The sequence below is a fragment of the Pipistrellus kuhlii genome, unplaced genomic scaffold (genome assembly GCF_014108245.1).
Source record: "Pipistrellus kuhlii isolate mPipKuh1 unplaced genomic scaffold, mPipKuh1.p scaffold_m20_p_17, whole genome shotgun sequence".
NCBI classification, from domain to species: domain Eukaryota; kingdom Metazoa; phylum Chordata; class Mammalia; order Chiroptera; family Vespertilionidae; genus Pipistrellus; species Pipistrellus kuhlii.
In genome coordinates this window covers 24,312,052-24,338,997 of record NW_023425482.1, presented here as the reverse complement: position 1 = coordinate 24,338,997, position 26,946 = coordinate 24,312,052, and the positions used below count along the sequence as shown (strand labels likewise).

At 40.7% G+C, this 26,946-nt stretch overlaps 1 protein-coding gene across 2 annotated transcripts in view; it reads right to left on the bottom strand.

The window, feature by feature from the left end:
• Positions 1-26,946, bottom strand: part of CDH8 (cadherin 8) — a 290,013-nt gene that overhangs the window by 101,989 nt on the left and 161,078 nt on the right. For both annotated transcript variants that reach the window (XM_045582826.1, XM_036440793.2), the window contains exons 4-6: positions 25,089-25,256; positions 20,754-20,941; positions 16,569-16,822 (exon numbers count right to left, since the gene is read on the bottom strand). In XM_045582826.1, the coding sequence (XP_045438782.1) occupies positions 16,569-16,822; positions 20,754-20,941; positions 25,089-25,256 (610 nt within the window). The remainder of the gene's footprint in view (positions 1-16,568; positions 16,823-20,753; positions 20,942-25,088; positions 25,257-26,946) is intronic.

Below are 26,946 nucleotides of genomic sequence, written 5' to 3'. Positions count from 1 at the left end.
AGATGCTTAGCCCCTTATGTGGAGGCTCCAATGGAGCCTACAGTACTCTGACCGTGAACTCAAGCTGTTGGCACCGCTTGCTCATTGAGGTAACTTGCAGGGACCAGAAGTACATTTAAGAACATGTCACTGGTGCAGTGGCTGAGAATACATAGAAATGCACAATTGGATTTTGTTGTTTTGGGCGAGAGCACCCTATTCTGCATTGCTGCTGCTACTGTTGATAGTAATGGCAACTTTTATTTAAAAAATATATTTATTGATTTTTTGCAGAGAGGAAGGGAGATAGAGAGCTAGAAACATCAATGAGAGAGACATCGACCAGCTGCATCCTGCACACCCCCTACTGAGGATGTGCCCACAACCAAGGTACATGCCCTTGACAGGAATAAACCTGGGACCTTTCAGTCCACAGGCCGATGCTCTATTCACTGAGCCAAACCGGTTTTGGCAGTTATGGCAACTTTTTACCTGATTAATAGGTGTCCTCAAATAGCACAGCCCAACTATTTATATTTCATATCAACATATGGCTCAAAATCTCACCCTATGTGTTTATGAGTTATATTTTGTTATCAACGTCCAAATGTGATAAGTACATTCATTCATTTGTCCATTCATTCATTCATTCATTCATTCATTCATTCAAATCATCTTCTACCTCTCTTCTTTCTACTCTCACCCCCAACACTACCTATGTACAGAGGACTTCTGACTCCTGCTCAATTAGTCTTTTTTGGTTGAGATAAAGAACATTCATTGTGATGATATAAAGAACATTTTTAAAGAGTTCTCATGTCATTTTAAGTTTTCCAATGTCAAGGAGTCTCCTGTTTTCACTGCCAATGTCTTCCCTGGCACACTATATAAGTTAAGGTCTGGAGCAGACACAAGCAGCCCCACTGATTATCTTAATAATCAGATAAAAAAGCAAAACAGGGTTTAAAAAAAGTGATTCTGAAATATATTTCTGCCATGGTAATATTTGTGAAACATCTAATAATTTTTCCAGAGAATGATACTTCTTAACACTGTGGAGGCTCTGAGCAGGTGCTGTGTGTGTGTATGTGTGTGTGTGTGTGTGTGTGTGTCCCGTCCCTCCCCATGCTGCAGTTTGGAGCATGCACCCCATTAACTTCTATTGAAATCATTTTATATGCCTCACTTTCCTCATCTAAAAAAATCTAAGAAAAATTAAATTGCCTTCCTTGGAAGGTTAAGATGAATCACATTTTAAATAAAACATTGAAAATGTCCCTATAATTTTTAAAGTAGCTTTACTCAGGGTAATGTATTTTTTTCTAAAGGAAACTCTGCTAAATAATCTAAGTATTTTTTAACAACAAGAAAATAGTATTTGAATAATTTTGGTAGTGTTTGGTGTCCATGAGAAAAGAGACATAATATGGTACTTCAATTTGCTGTTTTCACCCAAAGGTAAGTGGATTCACCCAATAGAATCACACTCAGGTACCTTTTACTTCATAGAAATCAGATTACAAATCTGTCTGTTCCTATGAGGTCCCATTGTTTTAGTGTGCAGTATGTTTTATAGTTTGTTCCACACAGACCTCAGAAAAATATCACAAATGTTCATAGGTAACATTGTGCAGCCATGGAACCCAAAAACATTTGTTTAGAGTGATTCCCAAATAAAACTGGACTCACGATAAATTCTTGAATATTTACATAATACATTTGGATAAATACTATTTTTTCCCGAGTCCTCAAAATAATAATTTGTAACCAATAATTCTACATATAATATGATGCAAAAAATGAAATGCAGTTTTAGATACTGTGAAAATATTAAATTTAAAGAATAATTTTAATTAATATCAATAATTTTATTTTACTTTATTTCATTTTTTTAAATTTTCTCTTTATTGTTGAAAGTATTATAGGTGTCTCTTTTTCAACCTTTTCCATTGACCCCCTCATCTACTCTTTCTCCCTTCCCAGGCCTTCCCAGGAGTACTGTCTGTCCATGGGCCATACACACATGCATATAAATTCATTGGTTAGTAATCTCTTACCGCCCACTGCCCCTTCCACCTGAAATACAACAGTCTCTTGCATGCTTCAATGTCTCTAGATCTCTTTTGTTCATCTGTTTATTTTGTTCATTAGATTCCACATATGAGATCTCGTGATGCTCGTCTTCCTCTGACTGGCTTATTTTGCTTAGTGTAATACTCTCCAGGTTCCTCTTGGTTAATTATGATGTTCAGTGATTGAATAAAACCTGCTCTCTTGGACAGATGGGTTGACTTTCTCATTGTATACAACAATGGCAATTGGCAAGCCCTGTAATGATGTGGTGACAGCTAAGATCTGACAGATGAGTATCCTATCATTTATTTTTTCATCCTCTCTTTCCACCTCAGCTCTTCTCGCCTTCCTTCATTCACTCTTTGGGCATTGTGTTAGGTGCCAACACAAACATGGCCTTGTGGTCCTATCACTGAGTCCATTTGAGAAGAAAGACAATGAAAATGAATAAGGCTTCCCAAAGCTTCCGGTGATGTATTAGTGATTAAAAAAAAAAAAAGTCTGAGATGTATAACATATTCCAATAAAAAGAAACAACAAATATAATATAAAAAAAGAGTCTAAGTGAGAAAGGTGTTCAAGGCCCTTGAAGACCTTAACAAAGGAGAGGTGGTTGAAGTTCAACATTCAACTGGGGAAGGGTGCTAAAAAATACAGCATGAAGGACTTTTAGCACTGTGCTGAGGAATGTAGCTTTTCCACTTACAGGAAGTGGAGAGCCACTTGAGGAAAATAGAGCAGGAAAGTGATATGATCCGAACCACAGCTGAATGCCACAGAACTTCCCGCCCTACAGAAAGATGCTCTGTGCTGATCAGTATGGTAACTGTTAGCTACATGTGGCTATTTTGCCCTTAAAAGCTGCTATCTTAAAGAAACTGAAATTTTTATTTTAGCTGATTTAAATTAATTTGCTTCCCATTCAAAGAGCCCAAATGTGGCCAGTGGCTACTGTATTAGATGGCACAGATCTAAACTGAGTTAGAGATGGCTTTGGCTGCTGTGTGTGTTAAAGGGTATGAGACAAAAGAATGGGGCTACTGTAACTTAGAAACCAAACAAAACAGGACACCAGATGATGTGGATATGGGAGGGAAAGGAGATGGAGGAATCTTGGAGCATAACCCTGGAGAAAGACCTTTTATTAACCTATATTGCTTTCAAATAAACACATTTCCTCTCTTTTCTCTCCTTAAAGCCATTTATGCTAATAATTTAATAAAATATAATACCAAACTGGTCACATAAAACAGTACAAACAAATATTTTTTCCAGGAATACATGGCATCTGGAACTTGCAGTAGCTAAGTGACCTTTAGCTCTGTGTATGATTTCCTATATAGGAGATTAAAAGTTGTGAGGATAAAGTCTTTTATACTGAAGATCCCATGGTGACCTTGATCCTCACTGTCCACCTAGGATCACAGGAATCCCAACTAATTCCCATAAACCCTTGGTGACCTAAGGATGTCAGCAGAAATCTAGGATGAAGAGAATCCTTTAAGTCCCTAAACATCTTTATGGAACTGTCAATCATGTAGATGATGACTTCAGTTTACACCCCACCATTAGATAGTAGTCTAGACCATAAGACCACATCCGGAACTGAGATTTAGGAATATATTTAATGTATTTACTGTAACCTTCCTAAGTTTCAGCCTGTCTGCTAAGCCTTGAGTAGCCCAGATAAACTGTCCTGACTCTCAATGTCTGTGGTTATAAAATTAGGAAAATATGCATATTTCAGTCACAAAGTCCATGAAATAAGCAAAAAATCCTGACCACGAAATCTAAAACAGAATGAACTCTTACTAAATGCTTACGAGCTATAAGGGTAGTGCTATTTATTTATATGTTTTCTGATTTTGGTCTAAATAATTTACTGTAGATGAAAAAAAATGTGTATATGAAAAGCATGCACACCCAAGGAATAAAAAGGATTGCATACCTATATTAAAGCAGGGTTTTTGATGATGTCATAAAGTTATATATACTTGGACATTTTAATTGGACATTTAGGCTCATTTAGTACCCACTAAAGACGTAGAGTAAGTGCTAGGAATTAATAGGTGAACAAGATCTGGCCTATTAACTCTTTAGGACTGGAGATACACTTATATTGAAATACAAAAATAATTTGTTTACTTGTTTAATATGCAATAGGATGGACATAAGCACACCATGCCAGTGTGCAAGCAAATGTAATTTTTTTCTAGGGAGACAAAGCATTTTATTCCAAAAACACTCATAGCTGAACACGCCTGCTCACATGGGGTCTAACCGAGTCAAGTACATTTAAGCGAGTGCAAAGTCTGATAGTATGCACTTGATATTTAATAAAGGTGAGCCAGGCATGCTTCCTCTTTTGCCAATAAACAGAACCCCCACCTTCACTATACTCTGGGCCCTGCTCCCTCCCCAAACCTGCTCTGTCCAGTTCCAGACCTTTATCTTTGGAAGGAGATTTGGGTCTTTTGCTGTCCTTTGCACCATTAAATATGTCTTCCATAACTTCGGTCCTTCTCAAGGACGTTTATAAATCTTATTCTCATTTACTGGGAAGCTACATACCCTAGCAGACATCCCAGGCTTGATTTGTATCCTGAGACCCATCTGAAAGGCAGTTCACCCGGCTCAGTTCCACCCCCACCCCCCAAACCCCAGCAATTGGACTTGAAGCTGAGAGGACCAGGCTAGTAAACATTTGATAGATGGATGGAAATGGCATTTTTCCATATTTTTAACAAGCTCTCTTCTTAAAATATGCAATATTATGTTTGCCTTTATAACATGAAGTCAAATCTGATCGTCCTTTATCAAAAGCAAGGTTGTATAATACAGCCTGTCAAGCCAGAATGTAGAAATGGAAGGGAAAAGAAAGGGTTGGCCAGAATGACTCCCATAAATATTTGAACATCTGATAAGGATGTCAATCTCCCTTTGTTGAGATGCAAAAGAGGGGATTTATGTTGCTTTGTGAGTCTAATAATGTTAGATAACACAGCTCAGCCTATGCTAGCATCTTTGTTTCTCTCAGAATACAAACACTATTAAGTTTTCCTTTAGGGAAGGGGCAGAGACTTCACCAAATCAATGCAAAAACAACACACACACAAAAATACCAAACTTTTCAAAACCAGATCAGTACTTTTCAAAAATAGTTTCTTTCTCAAGATTCTCAGGCTATGTTTGCCTCCCTAAATTACGTATTTTTAAATGTTTTATTAATCCATATAGTTTTATAGTCTTTTTAAAATTTTTATTGATTTCAGAGAGACAGGGAGAGTGAGAGGTAGAAACATCAATAAAGATAGAGAATCATTGATCTGCTGCCTCCTGCACACCCCCTACTGGGGATTGAGCCCGCAACCCAGGTACGTGCCATTGACCAGAATCAAACTAGGACCCTTCATCCCACAGGCTGATGCTCTGTCTTCTGAACCAAACCAGCTAGGGCCAGTTTGATAGTCTATGATCATTACTAGCCAGGTCTGCCATGCAGCACAAATACATTTCAGCTAAATCAATTAGCCACTCCAGCATTTGCCTCACCAATTGTAGGATAGATGTGTGTTTGTCTACAGGAAGACACCCACGTGTGGTGGTAACATGTGGAGCTGGGAGCTGGATGGCTAGCAGTGTGAATCCAGTCAGATTACTTTCCTGGCACAGAGGGTCAGTGTGCTTAGCCATGATAGACAGGAAATCAGCTGTGCAGACAGCTCTCCCCGCAAAGAGGATGTCAGAGTTGTGCGGGGAGCATCAGTAGACAGCCTCTAGCTATCTGCTCCCTGGAATCCGCCTCATTTACAGAGAGCGTCCTCTCCAGGGGGACTCTGAAACTTATGCAAGCAGACAAATAAAGGCCCTATTGTTTGGGCACGATGCAGGACCCACTGATCATCGATATTCACTCCAGAGAGACACAGTGGGCTGGGCCAAAGTGTGGCTGAGACTGCATTTTGATTGGATGTCTGGCCCTGCCCATCCGGCTTCTGTCCCCCTCCAGTCACAGGTGCTGATTCTTGACAAAAACCTTGTATTTCAGACACCACTCATCTCTGGGGAAAACCACCTGTAGCACCCTGCTGTTTAACTGGAATAGAATCCTCCATGTGATTCACGAAGTCAATGTAATAATATGTGAAATGAGATCAAGGTGAAGGGCATGGTACTACAGCAGCACATACACATGAGTAAAGACCCACAGACTGTCTCTGATACCCTTCATTAAGTAACTCCTCCCGATGAGAGACCGCAGGGGAGTTTGCTGAACATCCTCCAGCAAGTCTATGCCAAGTAGGATTCTAGGTCAGAGAGAGGAAGGCTGTGGGACTCGCCCACACACTGAGATGCTGAGACCAGAGTTTGGCTGAGGCAGTCACCAGCCTCCACTCTAGGACACCTGTGCTGTGTCATCCCTGAGGTCTAGAAACACAGTAATTCCTCGCTCCCTGTGGGTGGTTACGGGGATTTTCCCCAAAGCTACACACTAACTAAGAGCAGGGTTTTCTGGCAACACTCAACACACATGCACACTGTCACGGGCCCCAGGAAGACAAAGGTCTCAAGGCTCTAAGATGAGAGTGGGGAAGATCAAGACCCAGCACCTACAGCAGAATTCTAATACTAAGAATTGCTTTGATGGTAACCGGTTTAAAAAAAAAATAAAAAATTAAAAAAAATAAAAAAAAAAATATATATATATATATATATATATATTTTTTTTTTTTTTTTTTTAAAGGTCTGGGCCCCAAGATGGAGGTCTGGGTATTGGAAGGTGGTCTGAGTCCTGGGATGGAAGTCTGGCCCACAGTATGGATGTCGGGGGCCTGGATGGAGATCTGGGTCCTGGATAGAGGACTAGATTCTGGGCTGGAAGTCTGGAAAAGATGCATAGGTGATGACACATATTCAAATCAGAATCATGATATCTGCAATGCTCAATGCATTAGAATCTGGAACACAGACCAGTTCAGAAGCCTGAATGATCCACCTTCTATCCTATACTTCAGATGCTCTGCACAATGGCACACAATCAATGCTTAACCGTGCTGCTTACATTCTCTTCTTATTTTAAAACAATATATTGAACTTTCACAGAGAGGAAGGGAGAGGGATAGAGAGTTAGAAACATCAATCAGCCACCTTCTGCACACCCCTACTGGGGATGTGCCCAAAACCAAAGTACATGCCCTTGACTGGAATCGAACCTGGGACCCTTGAGTCCACAGGCTGATGCTCTATCCACTGAGCCAAACTAGTTAGGGCCATTCTCTTCTTCTTAAAGAGCACCTGACCTTCCTGGGGAGGTCCTACTGCAAAGAAACTTGAGTTTCAATGCATCAAGCCACGTGTGTCTGCAGTCCCTGTCAAGTCCCTTAGAATGCAGATAGGGAGATGCTCCTCTTGGAGAGAGGCAGCGTGTATCCATTTTTCAAATTTAACAGGCATAAATGCACTTTTATATTATAACAAATGTTTTGCCAAACATTGCTTCACAGCCTCTATATGGAAAATTTATAGGGAGATACAATTTTGAGCCGGCTGCAAGTGAAGAAGCTATTTAGAGCCACATGTAATGAAATAAACCCCTTAGTTATGAATCAGTTATTATATTTCACTGAACTCCAACTGTTTCTTTCTCCCTGGTTAATTTCATTCGAGCCTTTGTTATTATGCCTAAAGAAACCATTTTAACATTTTCTCGCATGCACTTTGAGTATCAAAAATTCCATCTACAAGTTTTCAGCTTTTTGCCTCTAATTGCTCGACTGGTTGCTCTAACTGCTTTAATAAATAATATTATTTGAGTTCTTCTGGTCCCAGAATTCAAAGGTCCCTGCATCACACATTATTATTCCTCTGAGGAGAAAAAGGAGACTTTTTCTACCCAAAACACTTCTTTTTAGTGAGAAAGGGAAAAAAAAAAAAAAAAAAAAGGACAGAAGGGTTATAAACACGAAGCCCATTCTCCAAATTAAGGTCCTCTATGCGATATATTTTTCACTTTAAGATAATTGGATAGCTATACTTGCTTTCATTGAAATTCATTAAGAAATTATGCCTGGCTGGTGTGGTTCAGTGGTTGAGCATTGACCTATGAACCAGGAGGTCATGGTTTGATTCTGGTTGGGGCACATGCTAGGTTGTGGGCTCCATCCCCTCAAGTGGACATGCAAGAGGCAGCCCATCAATGATTCTCTCTCATCATTGACATTTCTCTCTCTATCAATAAACATATTAAAAAAAAAAAAAAAAAAAAAACCCTAGGAAATCTCTTCCTCCATTTGACCCTAAAGCTCTAGAATCTAGTTTTAGTCATCATTTTCAGATGGCATGGATTAAAGGCTAGTTTGATAAAATGAGAAGGGCTTGGGCTTCCCATAGCTATTCAGCCAGCCTCCTTGGTAGACAATAAGGTCCCTGAGGGCAGAGGCTCTGTCTTTGTAGAAATCTCCTGGGGAAATGTGGGCTCTACTCATACTACTTATACAACTAAATAGAAGAATTAAAATTATATATATGCACCCATATAAAGTGAATAAATAAAGAGACAGGGAGATACAATTTTGTGACTAAGTGGATAAATAAATAAATTAATTAGTTAATTAATTAATGGTAGTTGAACTAGCAGGTATAGAGTTTTTCAAAAACAATTACTGGGAAGAGTTGGTAATTCTGAATCGGGAGCCAAACTTTTACGTGGCTAACAGTGTGCAGGAACTACATGACCAATTTTTGTCTTAAACAGGCTTGCTCCTCATATTCAACCCTTCTACATTGTTGGTGGGAGTGCAAAGTGGTATAAAAGAAGATCAGAAATTTCTAAAAAAAAATAATAGAACTTCCATATGATCCAGAAATCCTAACCAATTTTATCCAAAACAATTCAAGTTGAGATCCTGAAGAGATATTAGAGTTCCCAAGCTAATGACAGCATTATTTCCAAAAGCCAAGATGCATGAACAATCTAAATGCCCATCAACATGAATGGATGAAGAATATGTTATTATTCAGCCTTAGAAAAAGAAAATTCTATAGTATGTGACAACAGAGATGAACCTGGAGGATATTGTGCTAAGTAAAAGAAGCCAGTCACAAAAAGAGAAATCTCAATTTCGTGCACTTGGTCGGGGAGAAGGAGGTCAATCAGCCCAACCTGTGCCCTCTGGCAGTTGGGCATCTCCCTCACAATCTGGGATCCCTCGCTCCTTATACTCAGTCCGCTGGTCCTTAGCCCTGCTGCGGAGGCAGGAGAGGCTCCTGCCATCAGCCCTGTGCTCGCCAGTTGTGATCCCAGCATCTGGCTGAGTGGCAGCTCCCCCTGGGGGAGTGCACTACCACCAAGGAGCAGCTTCTGCATTGATCATCTGTCTCTGGTTGTCAGTACGCATCATAGCAACCAGCTGTTCCAGTCATTCTGTAATGTTCTCTTAGGCTTTTATTATATAGATAGAAAAGCGTGGCAGATGCCAGGGAAGGGGGAGGGCAAAATGGGCAGTTGCTAATCTGTGGTTATGAAGTTTCAGTTATGTAAGGTGAGTCTACCCTGGAGCTGAGCCATGCACCACTGTGACTGTGGCTAACCATACTGTGTTGTGCACTGAACATGATATTGACCCTCTCAACTGATTTCTAAGTGTTCTCATCACACAAAGAAAACAACGAGGTCCTTACCAAAACTGGGAGGGATTGTAAAATGGAGAGAGTCGATCAATACACCATCAGTCCTCCCAATGAATGCCAGGTTCTCCACAGTGTAAAATACTTCCACATTGGCATCATTCTTTAGCAGGCTTGAAGGAGTGTTTTCAGGAAGAGAGGTCATTAACGGCAAGCCTGGTGACTGAGGTAAACTATTAAAAGGCCATAATGTAGGTGGGGGTGGAGGACGGGGAAGCAACGCTCTTGTGTTAAGTGGGCACTTCAATTCAAGAGAGGAATTAGGACAACAGAGCAATGTGGCCACCACAATCACGTGTCCGCCTACGCTGCCTGCCGAATGGCCATCCTCCCCACTTTTAATTTAAGCCGCTCACGGAGACACTCAAGGTGAATGCTCTGAGAGAAATACAAAGCAAGTATCTGCAGAACAGTCTCATGCCAGCTCAACGCCATGGTAACATCAAATACACACTTGAAAGAAGTGTATTGAGAGGAAAAAAATGAGCCATAGCAGGTTTGTGGGAAAGCGTTGACTTAGAGTCAATGCCTACACGGTGCTAGCAGGTTTACTTCCAATATAAACAATCTGATGCATTTAAGACTGTTTCCGAGTGTCTGTTACAAAGTATGGGCTCAGTAAACAGCAGCTGCCATCATCCTACATCTCATGCAAGCAGCCAGGACCCAGGAAGACATGCAGAAACATAGTGGTTTCAATGGTAAAGGGATTTGATTCTGAACCCTAGTCTCACACCCTCTGCTTTAGCACCACGCACAGGAAGTGTATCCTTCTAGGCTTCCTCATTCATTAAATTGGAATCATATCATAACATATGTTCTTTTGTAAGAAATAATCCTATATAATAAAAGGCTAATAAGCAAATGAATTGAATGGTGGAAAGACCAGTCGCTATGATGTGCACTGACCACAAGGGGGCAGACACTTAATGCAGGAGCTGCCCCCTGGTGGTCAGTGCACTCCCATAGGGGAAGAGCCACTCAACCAGAAGCTGGGCAAACAGCTGGCATGCACAGCAGCAGTGGCAGGAGCCTCTCCCACTTCTGCTACAGTGCTAAGGATGTCCCACTGATAGCTTAGGCCTGATCCTTGTGAGGAGAAGGCCTAAGTTGTCAGTTGGACATCCCTTGAGGGCTTCTGGACTATATAAGGTGCAGACTGAGATGAGGGGACCCCCAGAGTGCATGAATTTCATGCACCAGGCCTCTAGTATATAATAGATACGTATGTCTGATGCATTAAATAACAATAACATTGTTTTTTCTTTTACTTTCCTATTCATGATGCAGTTCATAGTCAAGAATAACAAACCTATACTGAGGGTACAGAAGGATGAGCAAAGAACATTCCACTTACAAACTGATTCATTCCTCAGACCTGGTATACTTTCCTTCTTTCTAGGAATGCAGCCTGGATTGAATGAGGCCATTTAGAGAATAAATAATTTATTCTTTCAATTATAAGTGGTTCCTGGGAAGCCATCCCAACATGCAGAGATATGGTTGGAGTCACAGAGGTCGCAGGGAATGGGAGTGCAGCATAGGAACTGAAGTCAGGCACTGTGTTGTCAGAAAAACACAGCTATGCATCACAGGAATGTATTGACACTAGGCTATTGAGTCTTTTTTGTTTTTGCTGTTAAATTAATCTTCATCCAAGGACATTTTTCCCATTGATTTTTAGAGAGAGTGGAAGGGAGGGAGGGAGGGAAGAAGAGGGAGAGAGAGAAAAAGAGAGAGAGAGAGATGGATGTGAGAGAGATGTGTCAATTGGTTGCCTCCCACATGGGATCAGACTGGGGCCAGAGATCAAGCCTGCAACCAAGGTATATGTCCTTGACTGAAACTAAACCCAGGACCCTTCAATTCTCATGCCAGCAATCTAGCTACTGACCAGCTAGGGCAGTGGTCGGCAAACCGAGGTTCACTAGCCACATACGGCACTTTGGCCCCTTGAGTGTGGCTCTTCCACAAAATACCACTTGCGGGCGCACACGTACAGTGCTATTGAAACTTCGTGGCCCATGCGCAGAAGTCGGTTTTCTGCCTGGGCGAGTCTATTTTGAAGAAATTTAAGTTTAAAAATTGGGCTCTCAAGAGAAATTTCAATCGTTGTACTGTTGATATTTGGCTCTGTTGACTAATGAGTTTGCAGACCACTCAACTAGGGCAAATGAACATTTTTATCCTCAGTTTCTGCATTTGTTAAATGAGGATAATGAGCATATATGTCATTTCACAGAGGTATTAGGGAATAAAATGAGTATATTTAGCATCTCCTGGCCACATATTAATAAGCACTCACTAGTGATAATATTCACAGCAGTAGCAGGGGAAAATGAGATTAAATGAGGTTAGACTATTTAGCCTATAACTATCAAAAAACAAAAACAGGTCATTCTGTGTCCATTAAGTGACCTTTAGTAGAAGAATATCTGCTAAAATAAGTACTAGGTTATTCAATCTGCATTTACCATATGACATTGATGGTGTCTTTATTAACTGGTAATACTAATTGCTTCCATCTATTTTATTGAATGGCTTCACTTAATTATCTCAGTAACCCTGTGAGGAAGATGATATTATTCCAATACACAGGTGAGGAAACTGAGTCTCAGAGAATTCCAGAGACCAGCTGACCAACAGGGAAGAATTAGTGATAGGATTGAAACCTCAGTCTCAGTTCAAGTAAGGTAATTTTTCAAATCGTTTACAGAACTTCATGCTCTATTACTGGGAAGCATCTTGTATTGAAGAAAGTAGCAAATGTTTAATTAATGTTCCTAGCAGGGAGATGGGAAGACCATGGATTTGCCTATTTTTCCCTGGAAGGGAGTATACGAACATAGATATAGACATAGATACAGATACATATATAGATGATGTAGATGTAGGTATCAATATAGATTTAGGTAGAGATATAGATGTAGACATAGATAAATAGAGATAGGTATAGATATATAGAGATAAGTATATATAGATATAGATAGATAGATAGATATAAAGAGATAGGAATATATATGTGTGTGTGTGTGTGTGTGTGTGTATAAAGAGAGAGATTGGTAGATATAGATATAGACAGATATAGAGATTGGTAGATACTGATAGAGATAGGTATATATAAAGGTAGGTAGATATAGATATAGATATAGATATAGATATAGATATATAATTGTAGATATATAGATGTGGATATAGCTATAGATAGATATAGGTATATATATGTATGTGTGTGTGTGTGTGTGTATATACTTATATGTATAGGTTTAAGTATAAAAATTTCAAAATACATAATATTTCCTGCTTGACAATGCGCTTGAAAAAGTTATTGAATCTTTGGACAGAGAGTCAACCAACCAATAAATGACCGCATGTTTTAACACAGCAGATGACACAATAAATGCCTATTTCCTGCCAGATGGCCACGTAAACATTCCCCCAAAAGATGCATACGTTCTTGTCAGTATATAAAATGCAACAGTCCTAAAGAGGCAGCAGCACTTTGCTCTTTATTTCTCAGTAATTCCCCAAATACCTACGTCCTCTAGTTCTGTTTTAAAAGGTGACATGGCTCTGAATCTGTCTGCTAGGCTCATAAGGAGCTATGCAGTGCCCTGGCTCACCAGAAAATTTAATTTTCTACTCAAACCAACTGATTGTGCATTAGGGGGGGAAAAAGCTTCTCTCCATGACTCAGATGGTGGGGGTTGGGGTGCAACTACCAAAATGCAGACCAGATGCTGGAAAATGCCCTTGGTGATTCCATGTCCAATCAGACCTGTGTGGGGCTCGCCTTGGATAGAACACACCCAAGCCTATTGGAGATGCTCTGACACAGCATCCGCCCCTTCTTGGGAAGGACCATAGATGTCAAGAAACCAGCACCTGCCTGACATCTATCAGAAGTATAGATCCATCCGCGTCATCAAATGGTACTTTATCTGTTCATCTCTTCCAGGTAACACCATCCCAAATTCCCTTTGATTTGTCCCAAAACAAAATACTCTCAATTTGGGCAACTGTTACTAAGCAGTTTCACGCCTTCTCTATGCCTCCATTCATACCAGTGAGAATAATAAAAATAACAACAAAACCCAACCCATGTGTCTCAATGGCTGAGTGTCTACCTGTGAACCAGAAGGTCACGGTTTGATTCCCGGGCAGGGCACACTCCCTGGTTGTGGGCTCAATCCCCAGTGTGGGGCGTGCAGAAGGCAGCTGATAATGATTCTCTCTCATCAATGATTCCATCTCTCTTGCCCCTCTCCCTTCCTCTTCGAAATCAATAAAATATATTTAAAAAATAACAATCAACTACAATGATAATCATCCCTCGATTCCCTGTGAACTGGAATTTTTACCAGTGACTGTTCATTTGAACACCAGTAAAGAGATAGGTTATAAAATGTGCAAAAACTGGTGGGGCGAAGATAAACCTGGATTTGTACCCAGATCTGCTTATTGGAGCTGTCACTATGGTATGAAATATCCCTCCAACCCCATCGCTAGCTGATTAAGACCATGCCTCCGCGCAGGAAGTCAGTTCCTGCTGGGACCAAGGATTTCATGTTTGGAGTTGATTGCCCTGATATTTGAACTCCTCATGTCCCCGAAGGGCCCTTGGCTTGGCATACTCCAGAGCCCCCTGTGTGTTCCCTGCTAACAAGAGCAGAAATCTTGTCAAATCAAGTGCCAAACAGGCCCCATGACAGGCCTCTCAGTTGGACCAATCTTGCTTATTTCCTTCACATGCTGTCACTTACACTTGGAGATGTGCAGACACTGGCCATTGCCCCTTTATCTGTCATATTTTCTTTTTCTTTTCTTTTCTTTTTTTCCAGAGGAAATGAAGTGACATGAAAATGGGAAAGATTCATTCATTCAAAAAAAAATCCCAATTTATAACAGGATTTATATATATATTGATTTCAGAGAGGAAGGGGGAGGGGCGAGAGAGATAGAAACATCAATGATGAGAGAGAATCATTGCATTGGTCGGCTGCCTCCTGCACACCCCCAAATGGGGGTCGTGTCCTTGAGTGGAATCGAACCCATGACCCTTCACTCACTGGCCAATGCTCTATTCACCAAGCAAACTAGCTAGGGCTATCACAGGATCTCAAGATGAAGTCATTTCAGGACTTGGTCAGAAAATGGATATCCATAGTAATGTATTTTTTGGATACCTCCTGCTGCTGTATTCAACCCTTGGCCCTTTGAGAGATGTAAGTCTCTTAGCCAAATGCAGGCCATTCTGTATGTCTATAGCTGAATGGACAACTGAACTGACCATTCCTCAAATCCCCAGGTGAAGTTTAACCTTCTTAGAATTTGGGCTCTTTTGAAGAAAACATTGGGGGTTTTTTTTTGTATCCTTATGGGATACACTCTATATTATCCTGAATTTAGAAATGGTTTGCGTTAAAAATATCTTTTCTGGATCAAAAAAAAAATTATTTTGTGCCCAAACTCAAATTATTTGGGGCACTGACTGGCTATTCTGCTGGGTTGCCCTTCCAACCTTATCATGTCAGCACTCTTGTGAGGGATGAGGATGTAATAAATAAATTAACTCATTTGTCTAGAGCACATGTGTCAAACACAAGGCCCGCGGGCCAAATCCGTCCCGCCAGGCCTTGCAATGTGGCCCGCACTGCGCTGTCATCACTGCACTCCGCTGCGTTTCCATCACAATGACAGTTTATGACTGTTCAGTAAACCATTCGGCCCACGATTTAGGCTGGATTTTAGATTTTGGCCCCTTCTCTGATTGAGTTTGACACCCCTAGTCTAGAGTTTCTCTGAGTAAAGAAATTAGAAGGACATGAATGCCCGTAACCCAAGGGAACACGTTGGGTATGAGCTGACTTACAGAATAACTGGACAATTCTCTAACACTGTATTCCTCCATTAAGTTTCCTGTCTCTTTTTACAGCAAACATTTCTAAGACAATATTTGAAATCCACTCTCAAACACATCATTAGCCAACACTTCACCCTTGGAGGCCAGTGTACAAGTTATAGATTTGCAGTGTGCTATTGGGGAAAAAATGATATTTAGCTTGAGCATTGTACTGTCATTGGGGTGACTGGCCAAAAAGAAAAGTTGTGCGCAGTTCAACAGAAAAAAATAGGTTTGAGTCTCATTTCAGAAAAAAGGCAGAAAAACTTTAATAAAGGATCGGTTCTCATCTCAGGAAAGAATTCTGAGCAGGGAAAATATAAACAAAAGGTATTTTTGAAATGGCAGAGAAAGATTTTATCTAAGAGTCTCCAGTCCAGATATGCTGACCAACCAGAAATGTTCAGATAATTGCAAAGCCAAACGCCAAATACAGAAATAAAAGAGGGGCCTCTTAATATGTTGAGACAGTGGTCTCATGCCTCTAAATTCTCATATATAATTTACTGTAGCTGTCAATGGAGAGAGAAGAAAATCCAGCAATGCTAGGGGAAAAAAAGGAAATGTATAAACAAGCAAAAACAAAATAATATAAAAGATCCACCCAAATGTATCTGAAAATGGATGAAATTTTGCATTCTCACTGAGCTCTCTTCACGCAAGAAGAGCTGTGTTCACCCTGATTTCTCCCTGATATCCTTGGCTTTGGGCATTGTAGGTAGCTCTGGGTTGATGTGTGTGCATGTGTGTGTGTGTACACATGTATGCATGCACCCACGTTCACATGTGTATGCACACACAATAGACATTGACCAAAATTCTTTGATTATGTGAGGTTAGTCCCTAAGGCAACCATGTAGGTTGCACATGTCATTGCATCTTATACAGATGGGCTTGTCATCTGAGATAGCCAGTAAGAGACATGTACCTGATAGGGCTGGCAGTGATATCAGGGTCCCGCGCGGTCACTTGCCCAATCACGGAGTTCAGGGCGGCGTTTTCATGAACTTCGAGGAGATAGGTGGGTGAAGAGAAGACAGGAGGCTCATCGGCATCCTCCACGACAATTTTGACCGTGGCCGTGTCTTTGAAGGGCCCCCGGCCACTGAACCGCGGGTCGACGTGAACATTGGCGGCCTCCACCTTCAGTGTATAGGATTTTTTGGTCTCAAAGTCCAGAGGCTGTTAAGAAATGACAAAGACGAATGTGGCTCACTAATGACCACAGCAGCAAGAACAAATGAGTATAATGCTGATGGATTATCACTATGTGCACGGAAGCCCATGTGTGAGGCGTAATGGGATCCCTCTCCGTTCCCCCAGATCCAACCTGTAAATTGTACCGGCATTTATGGATGTCTGTGTATTATCCAAGCTCGGTAGAAACCTAGCCTCCTATTGTTGTGTTTTTGTTTTGCTCATTTCACTTGGAAATGCACAGAATAGTCACAGTCATGAATTGTGCCATCAAAATTTCACTTCGGCATCCTAATAAAATTTTACTAGGGATACCACGACCTGCATACCAATCAGCCGAGTTAATTGAGCCTCTGCTGGGAGGAGATAAGGTGGCATCAAACACTATCTCGATCTGGGAAGAATATTTTAGCATTTCTGCAACAGCATGTGAAATGTGAAGAGCGAGGAATAATCATTGTTTAGGGCGAGGAGACATTATAAAGCATAATTTAGCACTAATCTCAACAAAGAGCGCTTTCTTATTTCACTTGCAAAGCATTGCCACTTGACTGATCATGGGGCTAAAAATGAGATTTATCATTTATTTTTTATTTTTTAAAATATGTTTTTATTGGTTTCAGAGAGTAAGGGAGAGGGGGAGAGAGATAGAAACATCAATGAGAAAGAATCATTGATTGGCTGCCTTCTGCACTCCCTCCCACTGCCACTTCCAACTGAGGATCGAGACTATAACCAGGGCACACCCTGACTGGAATCAAACTGTCACCTCAACCCAAACATGACCGGGAATCGAACCATGACCTCTTGGTTCAGAGGTCAATGCTCAACCACTGAGCCATGCAGGCCTGCAAAGTTTATTTTTTTTTTGGGGGGGGGGTATTCTTAGAAGGTCTCTATGATGAGTCCTGTGCTATGAAGCAGGTGGGCATGTAAAGAAATATATATGCAGACACATATGTACTTGTGTTTATATTTAGAAGAAGGAAAGATGAGTAGCTATAGCTCCCTAGGTCTCAACCAACCACTAAAAGCAAATTGAAATGACCTCATTGCACCATTACTGACAATAGTTTTGACATATTAATAACTCATTCCTTAAAAGTCCCAGAGACTGTGGTTAATGACCTAGGTAAATATAGCTGGGTGAAAGAACACAATCCCCTTAAATAATCGGAGGGCATCTGCTTGGCAACCCTATGGTCCAATTCCCGGCAACGCAGAACACTTCAGACTTCTAGAAAGTACATCTGTCAAGGTTCAAAGACACAATTTAGGTTTCTTTGCAATTTCCTCTGAGAAACAGAACTTTCAATCTGCAATGCATATTAAAAAAAGAAGAAGAAGAAGAAGCTATGGAAACCGGTTTGGCTCAGTGGTAGAGCATTCGTCTGGTCTGCGGACTGGGGGGGTCTCGGGTTTGATTCTGGTCAGGGGCATGTACATTGGTTGTGAGCACATCCCCGGTAAGAGATGTGCAGGAGGCAGCTGGTCGATGGTTCTCTCTCATTGACGTTTCTAGCGCGCTCTCTCTCTCTCCCTTCCTCTCTGTAAAAAATCAATAAAAAATATATTTTAAAAAAAGAGGAGAAAAAAAAAAAAAGAAGAAGCTGAGGGAAGGTAGGGGAGGGTGGGGATAATGGGAAGAGATCAACCAAAGGACTTGTATGCATGCATATAAGCCTAACCAATAGACAGACAACAGGGGGTAAGGACATAAATGGGGGTTGGGAGAATAATGGGGGAATAAGGACACATATAATACCTCAATTAATAAAGAAATTAAAAAAAAAAAAGCTGGAACACAAGCCAGCATTCATGAACTCTTTCACAACTTCTGTATAAGTTTAGATATCATTTCAAATTTTGTATTGATTTTTATAGTTGAATTCAGATCTAATGGAACTTGACTTTTTCTGAAATATTTTCTAGGAAACTTCCCTGTCTATTCTAAAATGACTAGGTGCATGTACATTTTGCCAACCATCCCTACTGTAATGCATTTGCAATTTCAAGTTCTTCAGAAACACTGATAAGTGTGACAGATTGTGTTCAGTTTAATTCTTAGCTTAATAGAGTGACAGTGTCCCCCCAAATCCTAATGTCCTTAGAGTTTTATCCGACAAAAAAGAGGTCCCATGAATGGTGAAAATATGACCCCCTCCACAATTTCTCTAGAGAAAAATGCATGTGTTTTCTTGGTGTTAAAATGTGTAGTATATGCTTCTAAGTTTATGAATAATTGTGAATAAAAATACAGCCAATGGCTAATTGCTTCAGCTTATAAAAGCACCTTGTGGCAACAACGGATGGCAGTTAGTAATAACAATAAAAATGACATTAGGAATCATTAGCCAAGAGAAATGTGGCTTTGGGTTATTCAATAATTGACTTGAGCATAATTATACTGTACTCTATTTTTAAACACTTTGCAATGCTGAATCCTAAACTAAAGCTGTGTATAAAGGTAGGGTTGCTCAAAAAGACAGTTGAAATAAATGCATTGTTTTTCTCAAAATTGATCTTAAATTGTATTTTGTATATAAAGGTGAATCCAGAACATGCCACTATCTCTTCAACAGGGGATTTTAAGAGCATGAGCAGTGGATTGCAGATCCCTATGCAATATAACACAGAATTACAGAGTACATTTGGAGCTATTTCAGTGTAATACTGATCAGGACAGAGGGAAAAATTATGGGCTCCCAATGGTGTGGTTCACTATCTATCTTCTTATTCATGAATAAGCAAAACTACTTAAAAACTAGAGGCCTGGTGCACAAAATTCATGCATGGAGGGGAGGTCTCCCTCAGTCCGTCCTGCATCCTTTGGCAATCTGGGACCCCTCTCACAATCCTGGACTGCTGGCTCCTAACCACTGGCCGGCCTGCCTACCAGATTGCCTGCCTACCCAATCACCCCTAACCACTCACCTGCCCGCCTGATTGCCCCTAACTGCTCACCTGCCTGCCTGATTGGCCCTAATCTCCTCTGCCTCACCTCCACCACAGTGGCTTTATCCAGAAGGATGTCCAGTTTGAAGTCCAGAAGGTCTGTCCAGCCTGATTAGCATATTACGCTTTTATTATTACAGATTAATTTGGACTATTTCATGACAGAGATATGAAGGATAACATTAAACTAAATACCCATGATGAGCCTGGTTGGTGTGGCTTAGTGATTGAGCATTGACCTATGCATAGGAGGTAATGGTTCGATTTAAGGTCAAGTCACAAACCCAGGTTGTGGGCTCGAATCCCAGTCTAGGGATATGCAGGAGGCAGCCAATCAATGATACTCTCTCCTCGTTGATATTTCTCTCTCTCTCTCCACCTCTCCCTTCCTCTCTGAAATCAATAAAAACATATTAAAAAGAAAGACGTCAGTGTGATTTGTGGAGACATACCAGGAAGCAGGAGGGCAGCCATGGGGAGAATTAATATAGAGAAACATTAAAAGCCATTGAACTCACCAACTCTGTGGGCAAGTGAGGCTTCTTCCCACTGGAAATCCTCTTCGGAACCATAGACAATATGCCTCAAAATAATTTCTTCAAAGAATAGGAGCTGTCCCCCAATCTGCACCCCTCATTGCTTGAAAGTTGCCTTTCAAGTGTTGAGTTCCCTACACATTCCTGCAGTTTTGGAAAAGGCAGTGTGATGTAGATGGGAGAGATAAGATGAAATTGGTGGCTAGCATCACCATGGCAACTCTTTCCCAGAGCTTTGGCTGATAATGCAAAGTGGGGCCAAGAGGTATGAGGTATAAAATTAGCTCCACTTTGTCTGCAGCTAAAGAAGAGACACCTCTACCTGCTCTAAGACTTCACCAGAGAGTCCACCCAACTCCCACAAACCCCGAAACTCAAGTTCCCAAGAGGTATTCTGAATGTGAACAAAATCTTTCTCAGCTTACCTTTCTTAGTCGTAGAACGCCATCCTGAGCCTGGGCATCAGAGGTGATTTCAAATATTGCTGTGCCATCCCCATCAATGATGTCATACGACGACTGTGCATTTTCACCGATATCCTGATCATTGGCTTTTACCCTGCCTATGGCAGTGCCGAGAACCACATCTTCAGGTACTGAGAAGTGATACAGACCTTGGGAAAGAGGACAAACACTGAGCACCGTGCAGATTCCATTCATTCATTCATTTAGCAAATACCCTGTTTCCCCGAAAATAAGACAGTGTCTTATATTAATTTTTTTCTCCTAAAGTTGCGCTAGGTCTTATTTTCAGGGGATGTCTTATCTTTCCATGAGCTAGGTCTTATTTTCGGAGGATGTCTTATTTTCGGGGTAACACGGTTTTTATTGGGCACCTCCGTTCTTCTGGGCACTTGTGCAAATGCTACCACTACAATGTGGAAAAGATGTTTCAACATTATTTTTGTTGTGGAATGCACAATATTTTCAATGAGTCAGAGACAGAGTTCCCAGAAGGCGTGAGGTCTTGTTGAGACTCTTCTGAGATATGGAATTTATCCCATCACACGTGCACCAAGTGTGTAGTTGGATAGCAGGATGTTAGCGAATCTATGTGAGAGTTCTTTCCAATGGCTTGTACAATCACATTGGTTGCCCGTGGGGCTATTCGTTGTTGCCCACCATAAAACAGTAAGCTAATTTCAGCACAGGAAGATGCAAGATGTAACGCACAGAAAGTCACTTTTGCGGTGACCTCTGTATTTACAGACTCGCAGACCGTGTTTGATAAAACCCAATTACTAAACTTCCGCTGTGCCCTGCAGCAAGCTGTTCCAACACACAAAACACTCCTCTGGTTTGTTACCCAAGTCCCTCCTCGCTGCTCTGAACAACCGGAAATCCTACTTTCCAAACTCTCCAGGCAAAATACAATTACAGTGTGTGTTGCTTCTCCTGTGGGCGCCGTAAAACATGGCTAATTAGTGGCATCTTCATTCAGATCGCTTTGGCTGCTGCCTTAGTGTGCCTCCTTCTCTTTGGTGGAGGGGAAGCTTTTGGAAACATGACCCCTGGCTCTTACCACTTCAGTGCCTATGTGCCCTGCATTTCATTTGCCAATTTCTGCCTTTCTTTGCCTGAGGGTTTTCTCTGGCTTTCAGAATCCACTGTGGTCCCTGCCTGTCAGACCAGAACAGGAGAGAAATGAATGCCCCACAGAAGCAGCCCTCAAACCGCTCACCAGCGTTCCCATCCCAGCTTCCTCCCTTCTCTGGTAGGGTAACATTTCTACTGTTGTTGTTTTTTTTCCCTTTTGCTTGTTTATTTAATTTACAGTATTCCAGAGTTTTCCCCAGTGGGCTAAGCTCCAGTCCCGCACAGCGGTAACTGGCTCGGTAATGTGTATCTTTGGCTCCCTGTCTTTCTCTCTCGCATCCTCACCTCCCTCCTGGCATTCCTTGGCCTCATCTCCGAGATAAAGTACTTATAATCAAATTCTTGTCTCAGTGCCTGTTTCTGGGGAATCCAAAGCCAGACAACCAGGACGTGTTAGTCCCATTGCAACAAAAACAAGGGGAGAATGAACACTGGATGAACTATCAATATAAACCCAAAAGGAAAAATTACATCTAGGGAACATGGCTTAATTGTGGTTTGAACTCAATCACTGGGTCCCTGGGAAAAACTCGGGCTCATTTTACCCACTGTAACAAGATTAGTTAAGATGATGAGGAAGGGCTCCTTCTAGCATGAACTCCCTTTTATTTAATGGCAACAGAAGGATGTCCCTTAGAGTCATGAAATGATGGGGCTGGGCCAGTGGTGGGCAAACTTATTAGGCAACAGAGCCCAATATCAACAGTACAGCGACTGAAATTTCTTTGTGAGAGCCAAATCTTTTAAACTTAAAACTTCTTCTAACACTACTTCTTTAAAATAGACTCACCCAGGCCGTGGTGTTTTGTGGAAGAGCCACACTCAAGGTGCCAAAGAGCCGCATGTGGCTCAAGAGCCACAGTTTGCCGACGACGGGACTGGGGAACAAAATGTTTTCCTAATAGTTTTGCCATAAGGCATGCACTGAAAATCATACTGTTGAGTATAAGTTTCCCAATTCTCTCATAATTGGTGCAACGATTCCATTTCCCTCAGACTGCTTATTCCAGGTAAGGTTTGAGATGCTCCATTCAGGAATAGTTATTAAGTAAATAAGGCAGCAAGGGACCTCACCTCAATGCCTGTCCTGATGCAGAGAGCCTTGGGAAACCAAGCAAATGGAACAATTCTTTAGCTATCTCTATTCTGTGAACTCCCATCATCTCTAACAATGTGATCATGTGTAATGGTTATTACCTCTAAGAAAGTTATTAACACTTCTGAAACTCATCTGCCACTGCTGAAGTGAAACAATCCTTTTTGCAAGAAAGAAGAGTTGCAACTTAGAGCATTAACTCTAATGGCAACTGACAAAGAAAGAGGAGGCTGGGGGAAGGATGGGAGAAATGGTATTTCTCCATTCTAAGAACCTTGTTAAAGGGGGTTGCCTTGTTGTCTGGTTTGTGAATGATGTGAAATTTCTCAGTGAAAATGCAGCTTTCATGTTCCTTCTACCTCGAAATTTCGGAAGATAAATTCTCAAAGGTACCTCAACTGTGTCATTTGCAATCCCACCTCTGACTCTCTCCCTGTCTTTCTCTCTGTCCTCTCATCGCTCTCTTACTTCAACAACTGGTTCTCCTGTGGTATTTCCTATCCCAGCAAAATGTACCAGTATGCATCTAATAGTCTTTCATGTCAGAAATGTGATAATTCACCTCCTCAACTAAAAATGCAATCTCTCCTTAGATTTTTGTTATCATAACCTCTCAAATATCTATTGCAACTATGCACCCTTCTCCACTTCCACTGAGATACCCTGGCTTGCCAAGACTACCATCACTTTGACATGAATGACTACAACCACCTGTTAACCGGCTGCCCTGTGGGGAAGACACTGGGCAAAGGCCAGCTTTCATTTTCTCTGATTTCCCTGAAATCAAATCCTATTACTCAAGCTACCATTTAACATCTTTTCTCTCATTTTCTCAACTTATTTTTTAATACATATTTTTATTGATTTGATAGAGGAAGGGAAAGGGAGAGAGAGATAGAAACATTGATAGAGAGAATCATTGATCAGCTGCCTCCTGCCCACCACCTACTGGGAAATAAGGCCACAACCTGGGCATGTGCCCTGGCCTGGAATCGAACTGCGACCTACTGGGTCACAGGTCACTGCTCAACCACTGAACCACACTGGCCTGGCTCAACTTCAAATCTTTTAATGCTTCCTAGTGCTGTTAGGGTAAAACTCATGGTACTTACAAAGGACTACAAATCCAATACATCTAACTCTTGCCTAAACTAACTCTCCAGCTTCTGTGCTTCCCCTGCTGTGAAATTCTATCCCTTCCCGTGCAGGGCCCTACCTGCTCTTCTACAGGATGTTTGGACTGCTTTTTCCTCTAGGTGCAATGCCCATCCCCCAATCTCTTGATCTGACCTTGTCTCAGCTAATTCCTAATCATCATTCATGCCTCAACTCAAGAGTCTCCATGCCAGAAAGGCCTTCCCCAATCATCTCTCAAGATCCAGTTACTCTGACCAATACTCAGAAGAAAAGGGGTTCAATGAGACAAGAATGTTGGTAAATGATGATGGTCTCCCTGATTCATTGATGGCGGTGGCCTAGAAGGCTGTGGAGAGTTTTCTGAGGCTGATCATGTCCTTAGCAGCGAAGAGTCCAGTCAGTGATCACTGGTGTTCCCTCAGCTGAGAAAAAGTATTTATTTTGCAGCAATTGTATATGCCTTTTTCACCTCAGATGCTGAAGATATAGTTTAGTTTATATGACAAGTAGAACTATTGATAGAACAATATTGGAGGTGCATTTAATCACTCTATCAAAATTTCTTAATGGAAGGAACCATGGAATAGAGAAATATGCTCACATCTTGCAGTTGCAACTCTAAGACTTTAACTACATACATACTCAATATTTGGAAACTATTTCAATTTATTTAAACTTTGTAAAAGGAGGGTGCATTTAGTACCAAATGACAAGAGGGTTGCTTGTTTGGTGTATATATGTGAATTACCATACTTTGTATATAAACCACACTAAATGATGGCAATTGGCTTTTTGGGTGTTTATCATATAAATCTGAACTTTATAGAATAATTATAACATATATTAATTGTAATATAAATATAAATAATGAAAATTATAAATTCGAATAATATTATACTTAAATTCTCATCCAGTGCAGGAAATTCACTTACTCTGGGCAAATTTTGGAGGATTGTCGTTAACATCACTAAGAGTCACTGTCAGTGTTGTGGTCCCAGACAGGCCCCCGGAGTGTCCACCCATATCTTTGGCTTGGATGACGACCAGGTATTCCTCCTTGGCTTCTCTGTCCATGTTGGGAAGGGCAGTTTTTATAATTGCTGATGGAGAGAGAAATGTAAGAATGATTTTCAAGCAGACAGTTCATTCAAAAATAAATGTATAAATACCTCTCTCTCTCTCTCTCTCTCTCTCTCTCTCTCTCTCTCTCTCTCACACTCTCTGTCACTCTCTCACACAACACACACACACACACACACACCACAAATACATAAACACATAAAAGTCCCCGCTCACACAATTTGCAGTTTTCTTTTGACATTTCACTGGAATGTGTTTGTGATGCCAACACTAAGAAAGATTAGACTCGTAGACAGCAGTAGATAACTTGCAAAAATCCATTTTATCACGTCTTTTTTTAAAACTTGCAAAAATATACAATCTAAAGCAAACTGAATGGCATACTCTTGCCTACCAAATTAAAGTATAAATCATAACACAGCCTCAACTACCCAGGGAAACCCTGCAAGTAAAAGAATCCTACAATTTATCACGGGCTCCAATTCTGCTACAAGAGGAGTAAATACACAAATAGCTGGAAGGTTCTGAGGTCAAAGATAAATTATTCTGAAGCTCACAAGTACATTTGAAATGAAAGAAGTAAATGCATTTTTGGAATCAACTCAGATGAATAAGATACCCATCAGAATTAACATAGGCAAGTGTCTAAATCCCAAGGTACTATTTTTTCAACTACATTTATACTTTAATTGTTTACTTACACCTTTATTGTAAAAGAAGTAAATACTTAAGAAAAACAGAAAGATCATGAAAACAGGGTAATGTTTTAAACATTTTAAAAATCATATGGAATAACCTAAAATCATCTGTCCTAAAATAAGTGGTTTTTTCTTCTGATTTATTTTCAGGGCTTTATCTATCTGCCTCTTTGTCAATTGTACTAATAATTTCATTTTTCTTGTTAAAGATTCAACATTTGCATAGGGCCTGAACTTATTCTAAAAATCTGTATTTTGTCCTCTCTCTACCCTTATAATTTTTTTCCTAGATAAACATATGTGTATAACTCTAAAGCCATTACTTGAATATGCATACAAATATGCATATGTATATAAACATTTAACCACAAATGTGATCATGATATAGGCATTAATTCACACAATGGATGTCTTTGTGATATTTTCTTTTAAATATATTTATGTTTATTGATTTCAGAGAGGAAGGAAGAGGAAGAGAAAAACATCGATGTGAGAGAGAATCATGGACTGGCTGCCTCCTGCATGCCTCACAATGGGGATTGAGCCAGAAATCCAGGCATGTGCCTGACCAGGACTTGAACCATGACCTTCTGGTCCATAGGTCAATGCTCAAGCACTGAGCCATGCTGGCCAGACTGAGATATTTTCTTGTTAGCCCATAGAAGTTCAATTTATTACTTCTTATAGGTGCATCCTTGTTCACTTATGAGTGTATTATGGGTAACTTAGTTCCATATTAATTGATATTGCAGTTATTTCCATTTCAAAGATTAGCCATCTATCTTACTATAAGAATATTATATTTTTTTCTGTGCCCTGCATTTTTACTGAAGTCTGTATCATAGGATTCCCCTCCCCATAAAAAAAAAAATGATCATGACTAGCCTAGTATATTCCTATTGAATGGATATGTCTTATACATCTGGCCCAAATGAAAGAGAACTATTCAGATTAAAGATAATTCCCCCTTACTTCTAACCCAGGGACATCATAGAGGTTCAGTTCAAACTGA